Source organism: Chelon labrosus (genome assembly GCF_963514085.1).
Source record: "Chelon labrosus genome assembly, chromosome: 4".
In the NCBI taxonomy this organism is placed as follows: domain Eukaryota; kingdom Metazoa; phylum Chordata; class Actinopteri; order Mugiliformes; family Mugilidae; genus Chelon; species Chelon labrosus.
Window position 1 is genome coordinate 31,024,391 of NC_140340.1, and position 21,411 is coordinate 31,045,801.

The following is a 21,411-nucleotide window of genomic DNA, read 5'->3' on the forward strand; positions in this document are numbered from 1 at the left end:
TGGCTACAGAAAATGAATGAATGACTATATCCATTCAAATCCCGATTGGGTTGACATGAAAAGAGAAGAATCTTCCTCATTTACAGTGTATTGTATTACTTAATAGGAATAAGCGGGTGCAGAAGATGAATGAATGAATGAATGTATTACTTACCACATGTCAATGGGTGTGGAGTATTCTGTGGAGCCCAGCAACACATCGGGGGGCCGATACCAGAGAGTTACCACCTCATTGGAATAGGTCTTAGTGGGAACTGACTTGGCCCTTGCAAGACCTGTACAACACAATGCTTAAGGTTGTGACATCTCAATTACAGGAGTGACTGCTATTTTAATTAAAGCCTGTATTTTGTGCATCAGTAACACTTTATAATATATGGTGTCTTCGCCCCAAAATCTCAACCCAGCAAATCAAACAAATGTCAAAATAGTGTCCGTATTGGCTTATTGCCTGTGTTTATTTAAAATTTTTGAAAAATAATCGGAGAATATTGGTGTGTTTACCCACGTCCAACACAAAACTATGAAAACTCAGAGTGAGGGGCACAGTTGCTAGGATACAGGAAGTAAGGGTGCTAAAGTAATCAGGATAGAAGATCTCAGAGTGGCTGTAAAATAAAATTGGAAAGCAACTGTGGCAGGAAACGTGCTTTCTTATTCCCAAGTGTCTGTGTCTTTATGGCCACATTTGCATCTGATGTCTGTACATGCTGCCCGTGTGTTTTCCTTCTTACCAAAGTCTGCCAGTTTGAGCTCGCCCTTGTCGTTGATGAGCAGGTTCTGAGGCTTTAGGTCTCTGTGGAGGATTTTCCTCTTGTGACAGTAGGAGAGACCACGCAGCAGCTGGAACATAAAGATCTGCAGGGGAAGACATGAAAATAATGAAGAACTGTGCACATGAATATAAAGCAATGCAGACTATAAAACCAGTGTTGGTACTAATCCTCTGACTGAATATATCAACACAACAGCTCTGCACTAGCATCTACGCTCATCATGATTAGTGTTTGATTACATTGGCAGAAATGTGCAAATTAGCCGTATGTTAAATAATGAGGTTGTGTTAAAGTGTTGTACTTGACTCAGTTAGAGATGTTTTTGTTGTTAATTTTGCTTTGTTACATTCTTGATTAGAATTTCATTTTAATTTTTAATTTATGTTCAGAGGTATTTCTCATTTTTTTCATTCATCCAATTTACTGATTATATATTAGTTGCTCCAAAACTGTAAGTGCTTTACCGTAATACATTTAAACAACAGCACATTTCTAGGAAATTATGAGAAACGTATGCAGAGTTAGATGAAAAGTCAAGGATTGGTTAAATAAAGCCTTACCTACACAATAGCAAACGTCTAACTTGATTTTTACAAGTGTATTTCTTTCTAATTGTGAGGAACATTTCCAAGAAATTAGTTGAAAAATGCAGGACCTGTAAAATAAAGTGATTGCTTTTTGTCTTTTTCATTTGCATATGGTGTAGCATATAACCTTTACAAGAACAGTAAGTGTTAAATGGCTCTTCTTGGATTTTTTCTCAGAACACTGGATGCTTGGTTCCCATGCATGTAGCTTACCTTGACATTATGCATGCTCATGAGATTTCCACAGTTGTCCAAGTACTGTTTAAGGTCACTGTCCTGAAAAACAGAACAACTGCAGAGTTCACACACAAATCGTTACGTGTTCTTTTTATTTGCATTCATTGAAGTCAACGGCTTTAGAAAACATGCTAATCATGAGCTGCTATACTCACAAGATACTCAAACACCAGAGTGAGGCAGCGGTCAGTGTGGATGATGTCGTGCAGCGTGACAATGTTGGCATGCTTCAGGTTCTTCAGTAAAGACACTGGTTAAACAGATGACGGAAACAAAAATGTTTTCACCGGGTGCCTCCGACAACACGACAACAATAATCTTATTCAAGAGGTGTTTAAGCTTGTGCTGTGGAACAAAATCTTGTCTCTCACAGTTAAACCGATAAAACCTGCAGCTTTAATTATAATTTAGTGCTTTAATCTAAACCACTTCTGCAAACTACGAAGTCACTTGCCCTCTAATTTCCTATCTACTACTAGTCATGCAATTCTGTGCTATTACTGTATAGAATGTTTACTGCTGTGTGTCCTTCCCTCATTGTGCCCAATGGGAGGAAGTGGTGACGGGTCGTCCACATACTACAATCAGACAAACAATAGCAATGCAGGTGTCCATGTTTATCATGTTTTTGAAGCATGTCAATTACGAATTTAAATCCTTTCCCAGGTTTTCAACATAGTTTCTATGAGAATGGACCTCCGCATGGCTCTTGTTTGTCCAAACTAGCATCAGTAACATAGGCAGTTGGGTCTTAACGAAGTGTAGGAGCCCTCAGGTTGGTGGTCATTAGGCCAGTCTTAATTTTAATTCAAGCTTTGACAGATTACTGACACCGTAGGTTGTAGGACACAATGTTATTATTGTGGGAGGTCACTGTAATATTCGGAGCATTTATGCTGCATCTATAGACTGATCATTTTGTTGTTGTGATAGTTAAAATCACAAATGTGGACTACAAAAGCAATAGACAAACGCAGGAACCATGTCTTTATACATGTGTGTCAGTGTGTGTATCCATGTGTGTACCTTCTCTGATAGCAGTGCAAGGTGCCCCCTCCTCGTGCTCCAGCCGAATCTCCTTCAGCGCCACCAGGTTCTCTGTTAGTTTGCTCCGCCCTTTGAACACTGTGGCATATGTTCCCTGCAAACACACATAATCAAATAGATATTCTGATAATTCTTTTGTGATTCTGTTTGCTTCATCGGTTTGTTTTAGTTTCAGTAGTTTGGAGTAGCAAATATCTTTTTAAGATGCCATTTTCCGGACACATCCAGCTTTTGAAGAACCCTGGTGTAGACCCAGAACACTGTCAAAAGATTATACAGGTCTCAACTGGCCTGACTTTAGGAGGACACTGCATGAGAATGTGATGCCTTTGTTTGGCTTGTTGAAAACCCGACTCCAATTCAGCAGCAGAAGATGGAGGGATATACCAATGTTACCCTTGCGCCAACATATTTTTTTAATAATAGGAAGAAAATAATTAAATTAATTTGATTGGAATGTGTTTACTTTTGCTGTCTGTTTACATTTTCGTCATTGTCTACTGTACAGTACATAATCATAATTAGTTCTGACTGACTGGATGAGGATAGAAGTAAGAACTCATCAACTACAAGCTGTATCAAAACCTCACATCAAGATTACAGACTTTGGTTTAATCCATGACTCAAATACATTACTTCTTTAGGATCACTGACATTTTGTAATCCTTCATCTATAATAGTTATGCGATGCTATTCTTCCACGATTATATTTGGTCAATGGTGCTCTAATCAGCTACTGCAGGCTGAAAAGAGGAGCCAGTCTTTTTGTCTATTGAGCAAACAAAATGCAGAAATGAGGTACTGTGGCAGTAACGTGCGTGAATCACTGCCTGCCACATGCCATAAAAGGACATGCCTTTGTGAAACACATGTCAGGATAATTGACAACAACAGCAGCTCATTTTGATCTCTCGCCACCACTGTTTTCTGCTACTGAGCCTTGTGACGGCAACTAATGCAGACAGCTTCCTTCACTAATCATGCCTCACCCCTTGAGGGAATAACTGTTCTCAGATAAATGGTGTGGGATTAAAGTGTATTGGCCCGTGAACCCTCCTTATCTAAAGCAGTTTGCTGAGAATTTTTTCTTTAGCCAAGCCAATGGGTACACTGTAGTTTGCTTGGTATTTTGGCATATGTACAAAGTATATTTGCTGTACTTGACTGTACTGATTTTGACAGGCTTTTGTATCCCCTGAGGAAACTACTCACAGTCATGCTGATAAAGCTACGGAAGACTTGCAGATAAGCTGTGGTTAACGTGGTCAAATAATAATAATAATACATTTTATTTAAAAAAGCGCTTTTCAAGATACTCAAAGACACTTTAAATAAAAAGAACATCAAATCAGTAAAACAATGTCAAATAGAAAACTAAAAACACAATAGACTGAGCTAAACATTAAAAGCAATTTTAAAAAGGGTGTGTTTTTGTCAGAGATTTGAAGGTAGGTACAGTCGCGGATGTGTTTGGGGAGAGAGTTCCAGAGGGAGAAGCAGCTGCAGAGAAGGCTCTGTCGCCCCAGGTTCGGTGCTTGGTCCTGAGTGGTGGAGTAAGGAGGTTTGCGTCAGATGAAAGGAGGCTGCGGGATGAATTGTGGCGATGGAGCAGGTCAGTGAGATAGGAAGGGGCCTGGTTATTGAGGGCTTTGTGTGTGAGGAGGAGGATTTTGAACTGAATACGCTGTGGAACTGGGAGCCAGCGGAGTTTCTGGAGGACAGGAGTGATGTGACCATGGGTGCGGGTGTGGGTGAGCAGACGTTAACATTATCCACTAGGGAGATGCTCTATTCTAGTTTAATTAACCCCACTATAGCTTGAAGTTATTGCTCTGTGGCCACAGCAGTGGGTGTAGTTGTTGTGCACTCATCCCTCACTGGACTGTGTGTCAGTGTTTTTTTTTTTGACCATCTCCAAATCACTGAAGCAAGGTGTGAGCAAGTGGTGGTGACCTACCTCACCCAGTTTGCCAAGCTTCACATACGTCTCCAGTTTCCCAAATCCTATGTCAGACTAGAACAAAAAGACAAACAAAAACAAGGACTAATTAATCACATAGTGTCAGTTGCTCCAACCCATGCATTTATTAATGTTTTCACTGGTTATTTGAACACAAATCCCTGGTTTATCCTGTCAAGCAGGCAAGAAATAAATACATGAGAACTGAGAACAGAAATAATACAAATAGCTGACTTCTATGACTCATTATATTAATTATAGTAAATATTAATTATATTAAGCCAATAAGATTACAAATTAAATTTATATGAAAGTTCAATAGGCAAAAAGCCTCACAGTCAGGACGCCTGCTTAATTACCTCAGACAGTAGGCAGGCAGGCAGGCAGGCATAGATAGATAGATAGATAGATAGATAGATAGAACACTAACCAGTGAAGCACGCCGTGACATGCGACTGAGAGGTTTGCAGAGTGGTGAGTTTTCACTCTCCATCTGCAGCTTCTTGAGAAACTCTGGAGGCAGGCGGATGTCCATGGGCAGAGACATGCGCTTACTGACGTCCTGAAAGATGTAAGCGGACATGATGGGTTTACAACAAGACAAAGAGCAATTACATTCAGTCATGGGTTCCTTCAATTTCAATTCATTTTAATATAGTTTTTGGTCAGTGTTTTTGTCTCTGTTTTTATTCCATTAATATTTTCTAAAATAAAATTTGATTCGGCTGTTCTGTTATATCTGAGGGCAAGTGGGAGATAGCCTCAAACTCTGAGGCAAACTGTTTTCTGGCTGCTTGTAATTACAGTTTGGCATAAGCTCATCCTCAAATGCATGCCTTGGCTGCGTAATTCATTCATTATATTCAATTAAGCACTCAGGTTTGCAGCTTGATCTCGTGGTAACAGTGTTCTCTCTCTGTTGCAATTCTTAAAGTCAGACAAAGTGATAAAGAAATGTTTCTGTTTCCTACGTGCTTTTTGAGTTATTCATAAATCAGATCATTTAAAAACAGAAATGGAGGGAAAAATGAGGAAATTCAGCAAATGCAAAATTATCAAAGGGCTTTCTGTGCTCAGACTGTTATCTACACTATGATCATAGACATTATATGGCTGAGACTATTGCACTCACAGGGGAGTTGTGTTGTTTAAAAAATGTGGGAAATATCGTACTGTTGCTTTGAAGTTATAGTATTTTGACCCAAACTATAGTATGTACTAAAATTTGAAAAATAACATGCTATAACAGTACATTTAAAAACTACAATAGCAGGTACACATGCCAAACTCAAGTTGTTCACATCCGGCCTGCGGGACAACTGTATCTGGCCTGCAAGATATAATATTTTATATCTATCAGAATTGGCCCGCAGGTATTTTGCGTGCGCACCAGTGATACTACAAACCCCAGACAGCATCGCAATACCTGAACATTCGGCGTCAGGCAGGTACGTCCTGGGTACGTCAATCAGCTCCCCTCCCAACTTTATTGCCAAACTCATCAGAGTCTCATGGTTGCTTGGGCAACTGTTCAGAGTGTGGTACGGCAGCTTCCGAAGCTCTATCAGACCATACGGTTGACCCCAAAGGCTCAAGCCGAAAGCACTAGAGCCATAGACTGTATATAAAAGACTAGGGCACTAAATGCTACACTATGTTAATGGAGATTCTTACACAAAGACATAGTAATGCTGTACCAGTTAGTAGACAACGGGCTAAATTGATGTTCCACAGTAGCACACACATGGCTAAAATATAAATGACAACATTACTACAGCTAAACACCAGTCGGTTAACATACGTACTAACATACAGACACACTGAAAGTGTCTGTTAGCCAAATAACAGCTGCATGTTTTAACACGGCCTTAGCATGCTAACTTAGCCCGTGGTCAGCTCCGTGGTTGGAACACACCTGCAAGTTTTTGCTTGTGAGACTTTACAGCCGAGCACAGACCAGCTTGCATGCCAGGACCGCTTCATTGTTGATGTGTATCCGGACAGAGCCAGCTAGTTACGTCACAAATGTGTCAAATTTGAAAAGGCTTGCTGAATGGCACATTTTCACTCTCATGGCGTTTTATCAGCTTTTTATTAGATTTTCATCCCCTTTGTCCCCCTTCATCTCCTCTTTAAATCTGTTCAATTTGTGAGAAAAAAAAAAAAAAAAACATTTTAAATTGATAAGTAAGTCACTGGAAATCTCCCAATAGAAAGTAACACACAAGAAAGGCCACAGATGTGTCTATTATTTGAAATTTGTTCTCATTACTTGTTTAATCGGTGAGCTTGGTTTTATCCTAAATTCTTTATTATAGCTTGGAAAAAATTTCTGTATGAATGATTTCTGATTCTAATACATCTAAAAATACGAATTGTGTCTCATTTTAAATGAATATTTATTCTAGTTGGCCCATGATTTGGAATCAGTTCTTTATTTACTTTTTTAAACACTGTGTCGGCTATGTCCAGAATGCGAGACACAGCTTGCATGAGATGGAACCTAGATGGAATCACGATGACAGGAGAGAGGCACTCAGTTTGGGTTAGGGCTGGGTCATTAACCCCTTAACACCTGAATTGATTTTTTAATTATAGAAAGAAATTAATTATTTGTGTTTTTGCTTACCACTCCGACCGGTCCTACGAGAAAGTAGTGCTTGCAAAAGGTTCCTAGGAATTTTTTGAATGTGCACAAACCGACATTGGAGTATTACATGCATTATTTCGGCTGCAGTCTGAGCGGAAATAATGCGTCGCGAATTCACGACACTAGGTGTGAAGGGGTTAAAGTTGAAATGTTTCTTAATTTCCTCACAAGAAACTTGCATTTCTTACTCTTGCATATGAAAGTCTGTGACAGAGGAGCTGCATCACACCTACGCCCAGGTACATTGCGTTAAGTGGTAGAGTTTTTGCAACATCTGTTGGGTCAATCTGCATGATGTCTTGCTGGAGAACATAGTCCTTGTCCATGAAAGATGAAATTTTTTTTCTCTGTTATTTTAACCTTCTCGTTTTGAAAATGCTCATTAATGCCTGTGAACTTAGGCAGAACCCAGAACAACAAGTGAAAATACAGTCGCAGAGATTCATTATTCAGAGCTTTGTATACATTTTCTGCTGCATTCAATCTGTCATCCAGCCACTAGTGATGGGAGGCTTTTAGGGCTCTCAATCGGCTCTTAATTTAGTTTCAATAAAATACAGTTACTATTTTAATCAACTCTTTAAATGAACAACTGAACAAAGAACCACAACAACCACAGCAAACAAATCAAATAAATAAAAGCCAAAGCCTTAACATTATGACGCCTGCCTGCATGAATTCTCAGTAGCGGTTGAAGCTTTGTCTCTGTCCGACGGGAATCGGCTCTTCTCGTTCACTACAGTCAGCTCTTAGAACCAGCTCATTGACAAATGACACATCACTACCAGCTCCTGGCCAGAAAAAAAAGCTGCAGAGCATCCCACTGTGTACACATCTGCTTGACAACTTGGTGTGGAGAGAGCCAGCACGTCTGAGATGGTTTCAGCATTTTTTATGAGGCTCAACATGACAGTAGTCCTGAAATTCTTTGAGCTGTGCCACTTGCTTGCCGCTGTTTTTTGAAATAGCCATATACATCTCTGGGTAAATCCTCACACATATGGGGAAGCTGTTTGCAGGCCACATTTGCACAAAGATGCAATGTGTGACAAATGCATTTTTTCACTGTCATGTTTTGCAGGTCATCTTTTGACATGCTCAGTGTCAACTTGACACCGAGTTGTTTTCTCCATCATGGTGTTGCACCCATCTGATGTGTATCCCACGATGTTCTCCAGTGGGACGTTGGCGTCTCTGAAAGACTTGATAATTTCTCTATATAGCCTTTCCACTGAGGCTCAGTCTGTCACAAACTCTCTGTTCTCATCAGATGATAGCTGAACCAATTTCCAAAAATGGGTTTGGACAGATTTGGAAACATCATCAAAAACACTAACAACGATGCAAAGTGTTGTTACTGTTCCAATGTCTGCTGACTCACTAACCAACACACTGAATTTCTTCTTTTTAATAATCTCTGACAAATCTTTAAAAGTAACAATCTCCAATGACATGCTTGGCAATTGCGGTGGCCTTAATGTGTCCAAGATACAAACTGGGCTTTTTTAGAGTCTCTGAAAATGTCCTTTATTACTTCCACCAAATGATCAGCTGATCGCATGACAATATTGTGTTCAGCCAGAAATCCTGCTAGCTTAATTATGTCTAGTTTGACCGTGTTTTACAGTTTTGCTTTTTCATTCGTTTGTTGCAAACACTGGGTAATGGAGACTTGATTTGGAGTCAGACATTTTACGTTTTGTGTGTGGTTTATTTCCTTTGGCGTGATTTTTGAGAACTCTAATGTCCGACAGCAATTGAATGCAGCAGCAAAAGGCTTTATCCTCGTCCCCAGCAACAAGTTGAAGTAATCCCTTAAACATAGGGATGTGTGTGAATCCTGTTCTGCCGGATTCCATACCAAACTCATGTTTACTTATTTTTTGAGTCAATTGCAGTGCCAGTGCAGCGGCGCAGGCAAACATGATCTGAACGCTCCTGTGATTGGCAGTGAGGAGGAGCAATGCAGGTATGAGCTGCGCTGTGGGTGTTCACGTACTATCGTACTAAGTATTTATCGTATATCGTATACGATAATTATCACATCAGTTATCGTATATCTGGCAACACTGGTGTCACCATGCATATCAGATGAAGCCACAGAGCATATGAGATCATAGGCTCCAAGAACTATGAAGCAATCAGCATATGTCTAATTAATAAGATAAGTTGAAACTGACTTGTTCATGCCACATAGTTAGCTTGCTTGCACTGCTATAAACTATACTGCTATAAATGCCCAAATAGTTTTCTAAGGCAAAACTTCTGAAGCCAGAAAAATCACAAGCAATCAGATTTCAATATATGACTTGATCTCTCTTTTTTAAGTGCCAGGCTGGTTGGTAACCAGGCTACATAAGTGTCAGAAAGACAACCTATGAACTTAAGGGTAAAATTTAATTTTGCATTGCTGAAAGTCAAATATATATATATAAAAAATATCCTCACAGTAATAATTACTATAGAACTTAATACAACTTCATATGCCCGGGCGAGGGCGAGGGTGCATCAAACAGGTCCACTGCAAATACTCACAATGCAACAGAAACGCAAAAATACACAACACTAGCAAACACTCACAACTCCAGCAAACATAAAATCGCACTGCAAGAAGCGCACAATGGAATTGCTCCCAGGCCCCTGTGAAGTGATGAACTGCCGATGGATAAAAAAAGTTTTCTTAATTTGCTTGTGTTTTGTCTATTTGCATGTGTTTTCTCAAGTTGTAGTGTGTTGAGCTTTCTAGAATGTAAGGCTGGTCAGTCAACAGTGAAATCTCCACTGTAGGTGAGTAAGAAGTCATTAATTAATGAAGAACTATTTTACTACAATAATAAGACAAGTATGTCAAATGGGTTGTTAATGCTAACCGTCTGTTAATGAATACATTCTGGTCTTAATGCTTTGCAGCTCTGTTTGGCAACGTAAATGTTTGGACTGTCCCTTGGAAAGGTTGCTGTGATGAAAGAAAGAGCAAACTAAAGAGACATCATTAGAAACCAGAAAGAGATTTTTCACCTTCCAGCAACCATGAAATTGTCTGTACTAATGCCTCACAGATCTGTAAAAAAAAAATAATTAGTTACAACTTATGAACCCTTTTATTAGAAAGAAGTACATCTTTAAAAACGCTCCTGCGATCTGTCTTAGCTCCCAGCCTTTCTCACTGTCACAACATTATTCCTGTCTTCACTGCACCTTCCTGAGGGCTTACTTCCCTCATGGCATAGCTTCACTTGACTGTCTGGTACAAGTGGAGTCAGAGGAAGTGTTGGAGTGAATCACTTGCTCCATGGGGAATTTTTCTGAAAAGGTGGAACAGTGAACTCTCTCACATTTCCAATAAAAAAAATGTCTGGTGCTGTGGGGTGGGTTAAAACCGTCTGAGGTGACTCATCTGTTTGAGCTTGCAGAGGTGGAAATGGAGAACTGACTCCTGGGGAAGAGTTTAAACAGAAGGACAAACTACTTGTGCCACTACTGTAAGTCAGACTTTTCTTTCTTTTAATGTGCACTTGAACCATAACAGTTTGTTATCAGCGCGGAAATGACAACATGTGAATTACAGTGTAATAAAAGCTTGGTGTATATGACTACAGCATGTTAACCTCCCTTCATATTAACCTGTGACCTACCACAGGTGCTCTTTGGCACTCTGCTACTTACCTCCATGGAGAAACGTCTGTGTTGGGCCTTGCTGTGGTAGTGGAGGTGGGAAGGAGACTGAGCTCCTGGTGTGGTTGGTTCAGGGCTCACTGGGCTGGCATCGTGAGACTGAGGACCCAGTCTGTCTGGAGTCAGGCCTTACAGAGAAGAAAAATAATCACTGGAGGGACGAGCATTCATTCACATGGGTTTAAATCTAGTGATTGTGAAAACACAGTATGTGAGTCACACTATTTGTATACTCATCAGACCATTCAGTGACCCTCTGGATGGAAGTTTCTGCATTCGTTACGTTTCTGAGCTCATTTGGTTTGATCTCCCCATGGTTAGTTGCAACAGAGATGGTTCTTTAATCATAGAACTAGAGCTGATTTCACATCAAGGGCAGCATCCTGGTCCATGCAAACCATTAAATCCATCTTCAAAGCTGTATATCTGACCCTGATACTGATGTGACTAAGTGTGTAATGTACATGTAATCAGTTAAATCCCTTCTTTCCTATCTATTAAAAACGGTTTGGGCATTTGCATCAGACAGGAGTGGAGGCACAGACAGGAAGTTAGAGGAAGAGAGTGGTGCTATGATTTTTTTCAAAAACGTATACTTGACTGCAAATTGTCTTCTGTTAATTGACAATTTGGTGTTTTGTAAGAGCTAAACATAATGACAGGTGAATATTTTCCACCAGTCTGATTAGAACCAAACTGGATGTTTCTCCGTTTTCAGTCTTTATGTCAAGGCAACACCGATAACTTTCTGGCTATGACTTCATCAAGGCAAGAGAGCATTTAGAAGCTTAGGAGTTGGAGTTCAGGTCTTTGGTGAGGATCAAAACAGAGAACAGTTTGGTGATTACTACATCAAATTAGTATTATTAACATAGTAGATATAATGTAGACATTTTAAAGCTGAATGGCCATTGGTCTCTAGCAAACAAACAAACAAGCAGTCTAAATTACATCAAACATTAACAAGATTTATACATTAATTCTGCTTTAAGAAGTTATGGTAAAACCACTGCTGCTTTAGTAGCTCCCTTTGTTTTATGACATGTCCCCTTTTACTCGCCACATTTCTTGTCTATCTGCACTAAAACTACAAAATAAAACCAGGAATGCCAGAGGAAAAAAGTGTGTGCCACACAAGCCTAATGGCATCAGGTCTTCCGGGTTCGACATCCCAGGTTGGCTGGACCTTGTTGAATGCCATATTACTCTTATCCTCGTGCACTTCCTGTCTATCTATGATGCATATCAAATAAAATAGAAAACTGGCAAAAGTTAATCACATGGAGGCTACAGCAATTGTTGCGATCTGTGATATATATATATACACAGGTAAAGCTATTGAAACAAACGTTTCCAACAATTAAATTTCGAGCACACCAGCATGGGCGTACTATATACCAGGATGGTGGGAAGAATGGACTTTGATCCTCATCATACAACACCGTAAACTGTAAGCGATGTGTGTTTGATGCCAGGCCGGCATCTTTTCAATGCTACTGGCTGTGAGATTTCCGCTGTGGTTTGATCTACTGTTTCAATGGTGGGCATTGGCCACCTCACTGTTTTGGTGAACATGTGTCTCCAATTCATTGAGAGCCTCCAGCCCTGTGTGTGCGCTACCACACAAAAGCGGGCTCTGTTTCCATGGGGACAATGGGAGCTAACAACGGGAAGCAGGTCTCAGTGTTAAGGGGGAGGTCTCATACAGTATGTTTCTTTACAGTTTCCCACTTAGCACACACATATTTATACTGCATGTACGCACACAAACATTGATATTTAGAGTACAGCTTGTTGTATGATGCTGCACTCACACAGTATCATACAACAAGCTGCAGATGTATCAGTGACAGTGACAAGTTAAAGCACCAGGTAGAGGCCAGGGCAGCTCTCAGATTTGAAAAAGTCTGCATGGATCTAAATAACAAGTTTTTACTGCACTATAAAGAGGCCTTTAACAAGCCGCGCTGTGTGTCATATTGATTGACAGTCTAAACCAGCTGGGGGGAAGGAATGACAACCTGTTTGCTAGTCATTTGAATATCACAGCTACAGCACTCCTTTGATCTCCTGATGCTAATTAGGGTCAGTAACGGCGACACTGATTTGAGCACACACATGCACATCCTCACTCTCACACATAGTGCCTGATTGCCGTGAGATATGGATGGATGCCTGCTAGACATCTTGTTAGGAAAAGGACAATCCAATATGGTGCACCACATGATGTTTTTGCAGCATTTCCATCTGAAACCATACTTACAGTGAGAGGAAGAAAGAGGCCAAGACGAATGTGGGAAGAAATACCCATAGAATCTTAACAAATATTTGCAGAATTCATGTCCAGGGTATGTTTATTCATAATCACAGTTCAATACAATCAGCAAGTGGCTTAAGTGCATTTTCACTGCTGTAAAACGTGGTGAAAAATGGTGTCTGAAATTCCTTCTTTTACTCAAACACCTCTACTTTGGCAGTCCATGTAGTGGGAGTATCACTAAAATGTGCTTTGCTTAGTTTTGTTGTATCAAATTTGGTAGAGCTGAAGTTAAGAACTTTACTACACTGTTTTTCAAAAGAGAAGTTTTCAAATCTCACCTGGCCTGGTATAGGGGACAGTATTCTCCCTAGTGCACGTTATTCATAGAGCTTGTTGCTAAAGTTTGTGAAACAGCATAGGGCCTATGGGGTTAAACTTTATTTTTCCACTGAAATCCATTTTTTTCTTGTGTTTTATTTGAGATTACGGTTAGAAGATGTGCTTTGAATAATACGCTTGCAATGAAGGAGAATGACCAACATCAGTCCAAACAGACTTTTACATACTGTACTTATAAATAGCATATTGCTTTATCATTGGCACAGAGAAAGAATACATTTGGACCAAGCACATAACCTTAACATTAAGTCAGTCTGAAGTGAGCCCATTACCTTTTATTTTTCACGCACTGCCTAGATAGACAATTAGTAACTAGTCCACTTCTTGATCGCTTATCCCATAGTAAGTAACATTCGCTTCAACAGATCCACGGCATCAAATGAGAAAGAAAAACAATACATATGCTTCTTCTTTTCAAAAGTTATTATTTCATTTGCAAGCTTCACTTGAATTAGCAGTGTTTGGTTGTCTTGTTGTATATACATGCGCTTTAAATATGTTCAGGGCGGCACAGTGGTGTGGTGGTTAGCACTGATGCTTCACAGCGAGAAGGTTCTGGGTTCGACTCCATCGGCCGAATGGTTGTCTGTCTATTGTAAGTTGCGATAGACTGGTGACCTGTCCAGGGTGTACGCCGCCTCTCGCCCAATGACTGCTGGGACAGGCTCCAGCCCCCAAGGCCCTCCAGAGGACAAGCGGTTATAGAAAATGACTGAATGACTGAATAAATTCTTTCAACTGGTTGCTTAGGATTTTAGGCCACACACGTTGGAAATAGGTCATTGTTTTGAATGATGCTGTATAACAAAAAGCTAAAAGGGAACGATTATAAATGAGCCAGCACATTAACAATGATCATGTTAACATGTGGGCGATGTTTTCCATCACGTGAAAAGGCTAACTTTAGCTAAGTTACATGAGGTAGGTTGATGGGAACCGTGGCTAATAGGACCATTACTATAAAAGCAATTGGTAGTGTGCTTTGGACAGCAGCCAGTGTACATAACCAAGATAAGAAAATCACTTGCTTGCTTAGTGTGTGTGGGTGAGTAATAATGTAAAGACCAACCTCGCTGTCACATAGAAGTGATTTAAATTGACTGACATGAATCATTAGTCATTATTCCCTGCCGAGTAGCTCTCCTCAGACCTACCATGTGTCATGGTGGCTTATGTGATTACTCTCAACACAACATTAGCACATTCATACAGGAGCTCGACAGAACAGCTTTATATGGACTACAGTGAACAAGAGGATCAAACCTAAAGTGAAATATTGGTGATTAGTCAGGAAAGTTGTCGTTTAGGACACTAACTCACACTAATGTGTCCTCACACAGTCATTTACACAGATATATTTAGCCTACATCAAGATTTGTTAGTATGAACTAGGCTTGCCGTGATGAAAATGTGTGTATATTTTTGTATTGTTGTGTGTTTGCATCGTTAGATGATACTAATGAGTTGACTGTTCTCTGCGGTCTGACACTGAAGGAGTTTCCGTCTTTGTGTCTGTCACTTTGATCTCATTATTCTTGATTTTAAATTAGATAAATTATATCATAGAGCGTTATCCTTTGATAGACAGGAAGCAGTTAAACTCCTCAGGGCCTCTTCATAAATTATTGTTTATACTGTGACCTTTTCAGCAATATGTGTTTTTGCACCAATATGACAAATACCTAAGTGTTGTTGCTACAGAATAAAAGAATCAATAACCTACAATCAGAGATATTACCTTTGTATTCATGGTATGTCAATGACGTCAAATGTCAATACACTCCAGTATTAATGATACACCATTATGAAGAACTCTCCTTAACATAAGCTTAAAACTCACCTACCAAGCCAGGGCACCACACACTATGACCTTAACAACAGACAAAAACTAAAAATAGGACTTTTCTGTTACTAGTGCCAACAAAATCTGAAAATGTATAAGCTTTGTAAAAGCTGTAAAAGTAAATGTAAAAGCTTAATCTGCTGTAGTATTGGATTGCAATGGATTGGTATTCTAATAAAGTGTTCTGTGAGTGTTAAATTCAAAGTAAATACATTTCTGACATCACGATTGCTAATAAATTCTGAAATGATTGATAATCATTAAATGTAAAAGCCTTATGCTGGTCATTTGAAAGATGTAATGACATCATTAAGCTACGTATGTCTACCAGATGAAGGAAGCTTTGCTCAGACTAATTGGAAGGTCATACTGGGGACACCTATTGCAATGGGAAAAAAATTATGACACTCTCTTATCTGTGAATTAAGTATGCGGGTCCTGTATATACAGCCAGAAAGTTATCAATTTAAATAGATATTTATGTCCCTGTGGTGTCTCTGTAGCCCGGTGGAGCCAGACTGAATGCTTCTCAGAATATGAGTCTGCCAACACTCTATTTGGATTTCATTATGGGGCCTGTTTCAACCTCTCCATGCAATTTGATAGTCCTCCAACCAATCAGAGCTATTTTGTTGTAAACAAATTCAACTCCACGGCGCTCAGATGATGTATATAACTGCATCACTGTTACTTAGCACCACATAAAGCCCACCCAAACCATTTGACTGGTCCAGTAGATATTTGCCAGAGCATAATCAGTTGTCAGCGGGCAGAGTCAAGACCAACTTTTTACCTGCAAAAAACATTTTGGGTGGGGGCAGTCTAGCTGGCATACATTTCAATCTCCAACGAACCATAAATTCTAAACTCAGAGCCAAAAATCAGCCATCCACGTCTTCCTGCTGATATCCAGCTGAAATAGGTAAAGCACATAACAAAAACAAATCCTTTATTATAGTCTGTGGTTTATTAGTGAGCTGCACTGCTTTTTGAACTAAGGGCATGCTAGACATAGCCATACTAGGTGTCCCCCTATTTCCAGTTTTAAGCTTAGTCCCCCTAGCATGAGCTTCATACAGTGTATAATAATCCATATTACTACATCTCTTGGCTCTGGCATATTTCCCAAAATGTCAAACCCTTCCTTTAGCACCACTGCCTCTGATGAGTGACTCTGAACAGAATTAAAAAATGTAAATTTACAAAATGTTTTGAGCATGTGAAGACTGAATCGTAGCAAAAATGCCAGATGATGTTTGCCACCTTACAAACAGCGCAGTATATACCATGAGCTATGCCATTACCCCTCATGTACTAGGAAGGGAACGGTAAAGCTTTAAGAGGACTGTAAACATCAGACTGCTATTTGGTTTGGGTCAAACAGTCGGTCCTCTTTCTTCTTCACTCATTTCTTTATCTCTACTTCTGTGTCCTCTTTCTGTCTCTCTCTCTCTGTCTGTCCCTGACCGGTTACCTTTGCTGACCTTAATGAGCTGACACTGATGCAGACTGATGGACTCTGCCAGCCAGCTGCTTCTCACCGCCAGGCAGCTGAATAAGAGCCTCACCTACCTGCATGTTCACATAAGCAGCAGGAGCTTTAGTTGCCTGATTTTGATTACTGGAGTGGTAACATCCAAGCAAGTCAGATGCAGCTGATGATTGCGCCTCATTCTTACGTTATAATGCTGGTGCACTTAACAGTGAATCAGTTTCACTTCACCTAATGCGACCTTGCTTGCATCCCTTGCATGAACCCCTTTTCTTCATAGTTGTTGTGTTTATTGGCTTTTCTTGTACTAAATATATCAGTCAGATGCATTTATGGACGGTAAAACACCACCAAACAAAGAGACTCCCAATGAACGAATTCTGAATGTATTCAGTTCCTTTGCATTTGCCACCCCAACTTATCCCACCATGAAACTCATTTCCCTTTTGAAGCCTGCTGATCTTCTGTGGCTCAGTGGTAGTACCGGTCATAGCCGGAAAAGCCCTGGTTAATCTGTGAGAGCCTGCTACAGACACGGAAGGAAGGCTTTTTGTATTTTCTATTTGAAATTTGGGTCAGATTGCAGAACTGCAGTACAAAAACTCAGGGTTCAGTGAATTGAATATGCTTAGTTAACCAATCCTTTATTTGTTATGCAATAGCTCTATAAAGCATCTAGAGGCAATTGTGATTGTTATTGCTATATAATTAACTTTGTCACTGAACTGAACTGATTTGAAATTAACACTGTAAAAATGTGATGTGAATGCTTAAAGTTTGCTCTGTTAATTCCTTGGAGTGAGGATGAGAGATTTTTAGTTGAGAACACAACTTTGACCCACATTCACACATTTAACGTACATTACCTTTCATTCGAATGTGTCCGCATGATGGATGTAATTCAATATCGGCCGTCTTTTAGCTCGGTTTTTTTTTTTTTTTTTCTCCACCAGAAGGAAATATATTGCTCTCTACTTTAAGAGACTGCTTTTAGAGTGTTTATATGGGCTGAAAACAGCTTCCTGTTGTAGCTGAAAGAGATAGATGAAGGTGTTGAGAGTGAACCTAAACAGGAAAGTTGCAAGTCCATCAGCAACAATGACCAGGAACTGTAAAACATGGGGAGTTGCTGATTCAAGTGACAGTTGACATGATTACTAAAAGTGACCACATTTTTCTTTTTTGATTAACAAATGAGTTTGGTCATGACCTTGTCTTTCCCTACCTTTAGCACAGATGCTTAGAGCAGACTTTAATGGGTGTTTTTTGTTGCATGGGGGCATAAGCTCAAAACAAATCACTGAGATGTTATCACCTTGTAAAGCGGATTTGGCAACCTGTGGGCACATCTAGCAGACACAGAGTAATGCTAACATTTATTTGGAATCCTCTCACAATTCTGTAGTTTTGGTTTGGTCTCCACCAACAATAAAAAAAAATCTCTGGATTCATCATACATCATATACCAATAGGCATAACATTATGACCACCTTCCTAAAATTGTGTAGGTCTCCCTTGTGCCTCCAAAACAGTTGTGACTCATCAGAGAATGGACATGGGTCTTCTGAGGGTGTCCTGTGGTGTCTGGCAACAGAATGTCGTTAATGGGGGGCCTTTGGGTCCTATGGGTTGAGGGGAGGGGCCTCTGTGGATCATTCCACAGATACTTGATCAGTTTGGGATCTAGTGAATTTGGAGGCCAGGTCAACACCTTGTGCTGTTCTTCATGTTTTTTTTTTAGTTGTTCCTAAAGTCTTTTTGTGTGTGTGTCTGTGTCAGGCTGCATCCTGCTGGGGATGGCTGCTGCCATCAAGGAGTGTCATTGCTATGGGGTGGGGGTGCCTGGTCTGGTCTAGGTGGGTGCTACATGTCTAAGTAACATCCACACGAATGGAAAAATGGAGATTGAAAAATCCATGATCTTACCCTGAGTGTGCCGTATGTTGAGCTGGTTGATCTGCTCAGTGAACTCATTCTCCTCGATGGTCTCAGTGCGAGGGACAGACAGAGAGAAACGCCTCTTAAAGTTCTTCATCTTGTTCATGGTGCTGAGGAGTGGACTCTGGGAGAAGAAAGTCAGAAAGAGGAGGACTTTTACCTAAACTTACTATCAGTTCATTCTTTAATGTCATTCAGAGAGAAGTTTAAAGGTGCAACATTTTTTTTATATTTAAATGAACACTTTCTAAATGCGACACATTGAGAAAAATACTGTGGATGCTATGTGAAGCATAAATAAAAGAAAGAACTGTGAAGACTCCCTGCTACACTGTCTACATGACATGAGTTACAGTACGTGTTGTAAAGCTTTGATGAACCTTTAACTGCATCATACTCAAAGACAGTCGTCTGTGTCATCTGATAATGAGGCAGAAAGCAGCAGGAAAGCAGCTGATCAATACACTTTCTTCCTCGGAAGGTTTCACAACCACAGCCAGCCCTACTAGTTAGTATCAGTCTGCGGTTCTTTGCACCACTTCTTAGCCTCCTCTTTTTCTCTGGTCTGTGTGCAGCAGAGACTGGTATCATTGGGTCTTCACGATTTCTTTGCCGTCATGGGATGAGTGCATATGTGTGTGCGTGTGTGCGTTTCAGCTCATTATTGCGAACAGCTAAGAGATGTGTGTGGTGGGTTCAATTACAGCAAGGCTCCATATTCCCTACTGTTATTTTTAGGCAGCATCTCATCAGGATCACCGTCTTAGAGAAATCTTTGCTCATCATCAGATTAAAATGTCTGCTGCAGTACAGTTCAGGTTAGACTGTATAGTCAAGAACATGCCATGAACACATACGCAGTACAGAATACACACAGTGACTGGGTCCATCCCAATATAAATGATATATCGACTGTCTTAGTATAAGATATAACCTTCCGGCCCATACAATAAAAGTTGATTCACTATCAAAGACCACAGCTTATTTGATGCAAAGAAGGTTAGTGGTAGACAGGATGTGAGGGAAATGGATAGAGGGATGAGAGAGGTTGAAGGGAAGGGATAAATCGGAGGAATGTGTAGATGAATGATAGTGGAGGAACCCAGGGAGAAGACTCAGGAAGCTTCTGCCTCTTGTCCACCTGTTTCCTGTAATGAAAAATGGAAGAGGAAGAAAAGAAAAGAGAGGGATGAGGAGGGTGGGGGTTGAGAACTGAGACAAACAGAAACGGAGCGGGTTAAGACACACCTTTATGGGTAAGTGCAGGAAATAGAATGACATGAGGTGTAATCTTGTTCCTGAACCTAAGTCAGGATAACTCCATATAATGGGATTCAAATATACAGTACAGTCTATCTGCACTGGCTGATGGCTTGAAACATAAAAATGCGTTTTACCAACATCATTGTGTGATGCACACATGGAAGTATTTTTTTTTTTAATTCATTTTTTTTTTTTTTTTAAACACTAATCAACTGTAAAGGGGGAAAGTGTTCTGTTTCTCAAGAAGGGAACCTCCTTGTTTGCGATTCTGTTTTAGTTATCTGGGTGTCATGAAGACTACTGCAACTGGCTGCCTGAGAAACCTCACCAAATCGCTCAGCTCCTACTGTATCAACCCAGCAGAATATATTTGTCTAGGTGTTCGACAGGACTTTTTTAATTTCTACTGGTTTCCATTTTTCATAATCTTGTATTTCATAAGGTTTTCTTAAGCTTACTTAGAACCTTAAAATGAAAATTGCCAGAAGACCTGAAGAATTTCTGCTTTTGGCAGCACTGTTCATAATCTTGTTTAGTCACAAATGCAGGAGCAAGTGGAAAACTTAAATAATGGAGTCAGATTAAGGCGCCAAACTCACCACACATTCTCATTTGTAGAGATGAAATGCAAATCTAAATATAAAGGTGTAAGATACGCATACAGGCCGGGGAGTTAAGCGAAGATAATGAAGACATTCTCAGAAGCAGAGAAGTGTAGGTGGCAGCCATAAATTGAACAACGAGTCAGGGAGCAGAAGCTGCTCAAAAGGCAACGACGGAAGAAAATAATCCCCAGATCAGTGCAGAGAAAGGGAGGATTTCTAATTCCAGAAAGGGGGAAGCCTTCATGTGACTCTTCTCTGCGGGGGGGAACACATTCTTTGTACCACAAAAAAAGCAAAGTCACTGCCACAGCACCACTGAAAGCAGCAAGGCCAATCTTTTGTGCTGCAAATAACCCATAATAATGTCCAAGTCCAGTGGCTGCTGAAGCAGCATGAGAGACCTCAGACAGTTATGCTTTGAGAGCTGGAAAAAAGCTTTCAGATCAGATGTGTTTGATTTAATCTCATTTAAACATAAGTGCATGTACAGTACATACATACTTACTGCAACATGGTGGATTCAGTTCACTAGTGATCATAACATTCCCTAGATGATAATCAGTATATACAGTATATTGTTAACTGTCAAACAGAATCCACAACAGGATCAAAGTTTGGGAAGCTGGTATAATAAAATGCATCAGATATAAAGCAGATTAAGGGGTTAAGAATAGAGGAA

At 40.1% G+C, this 21,411-nt stretch overlaps 1 protein-coding gene across 1 annotated transcript in view; it reads right to left on the reverse strand.

Annotated features, from left to right (window-relative positions):
- Positions 1-18,970, reverse strand: part of cdk18 (cyclin dependent kinase 18) — a gene marked incomplete at its 5' end in the record, with an annotated part of 29,921 nt that extends 10,951 nt beyond the window's left edge. Inside the window, 9 exons of the mRNA XM_084543793.1 lie at positions 155-275; positions 735-858; positions 1,577-1,639; positions 1,756-1,850; positions 2,627-2,741; positions 4,605-4,661; positions 5,038-5,169; positions 10,924-11,060; positions 18,853-18,970. Of these exons, the coding sequence (XP_084399919.1) occupies positions 155-275; positions 735-858; positions 1,577-1,639; positions 1,756-1,850; positions 2,627-2,741; positions 4,605-4,661; positions 5,038-5,169; positions 10,924-11,060; positions 18,853-18,970 (962 nt within the window). The remainder of the gene's footprint in view (positions 1-154; positions 276-734; positions 859-1,576; positions 1,640-1,755; positions 1,851-2,626; positions 2,742-4,604; positions 4,662-5,037; positions 5,170-10,923; positions 11,061-18,852) is intronic.
- Between the last annotated feature and the right edge of the window lie 2,441 nt (positions 18,971-21,411).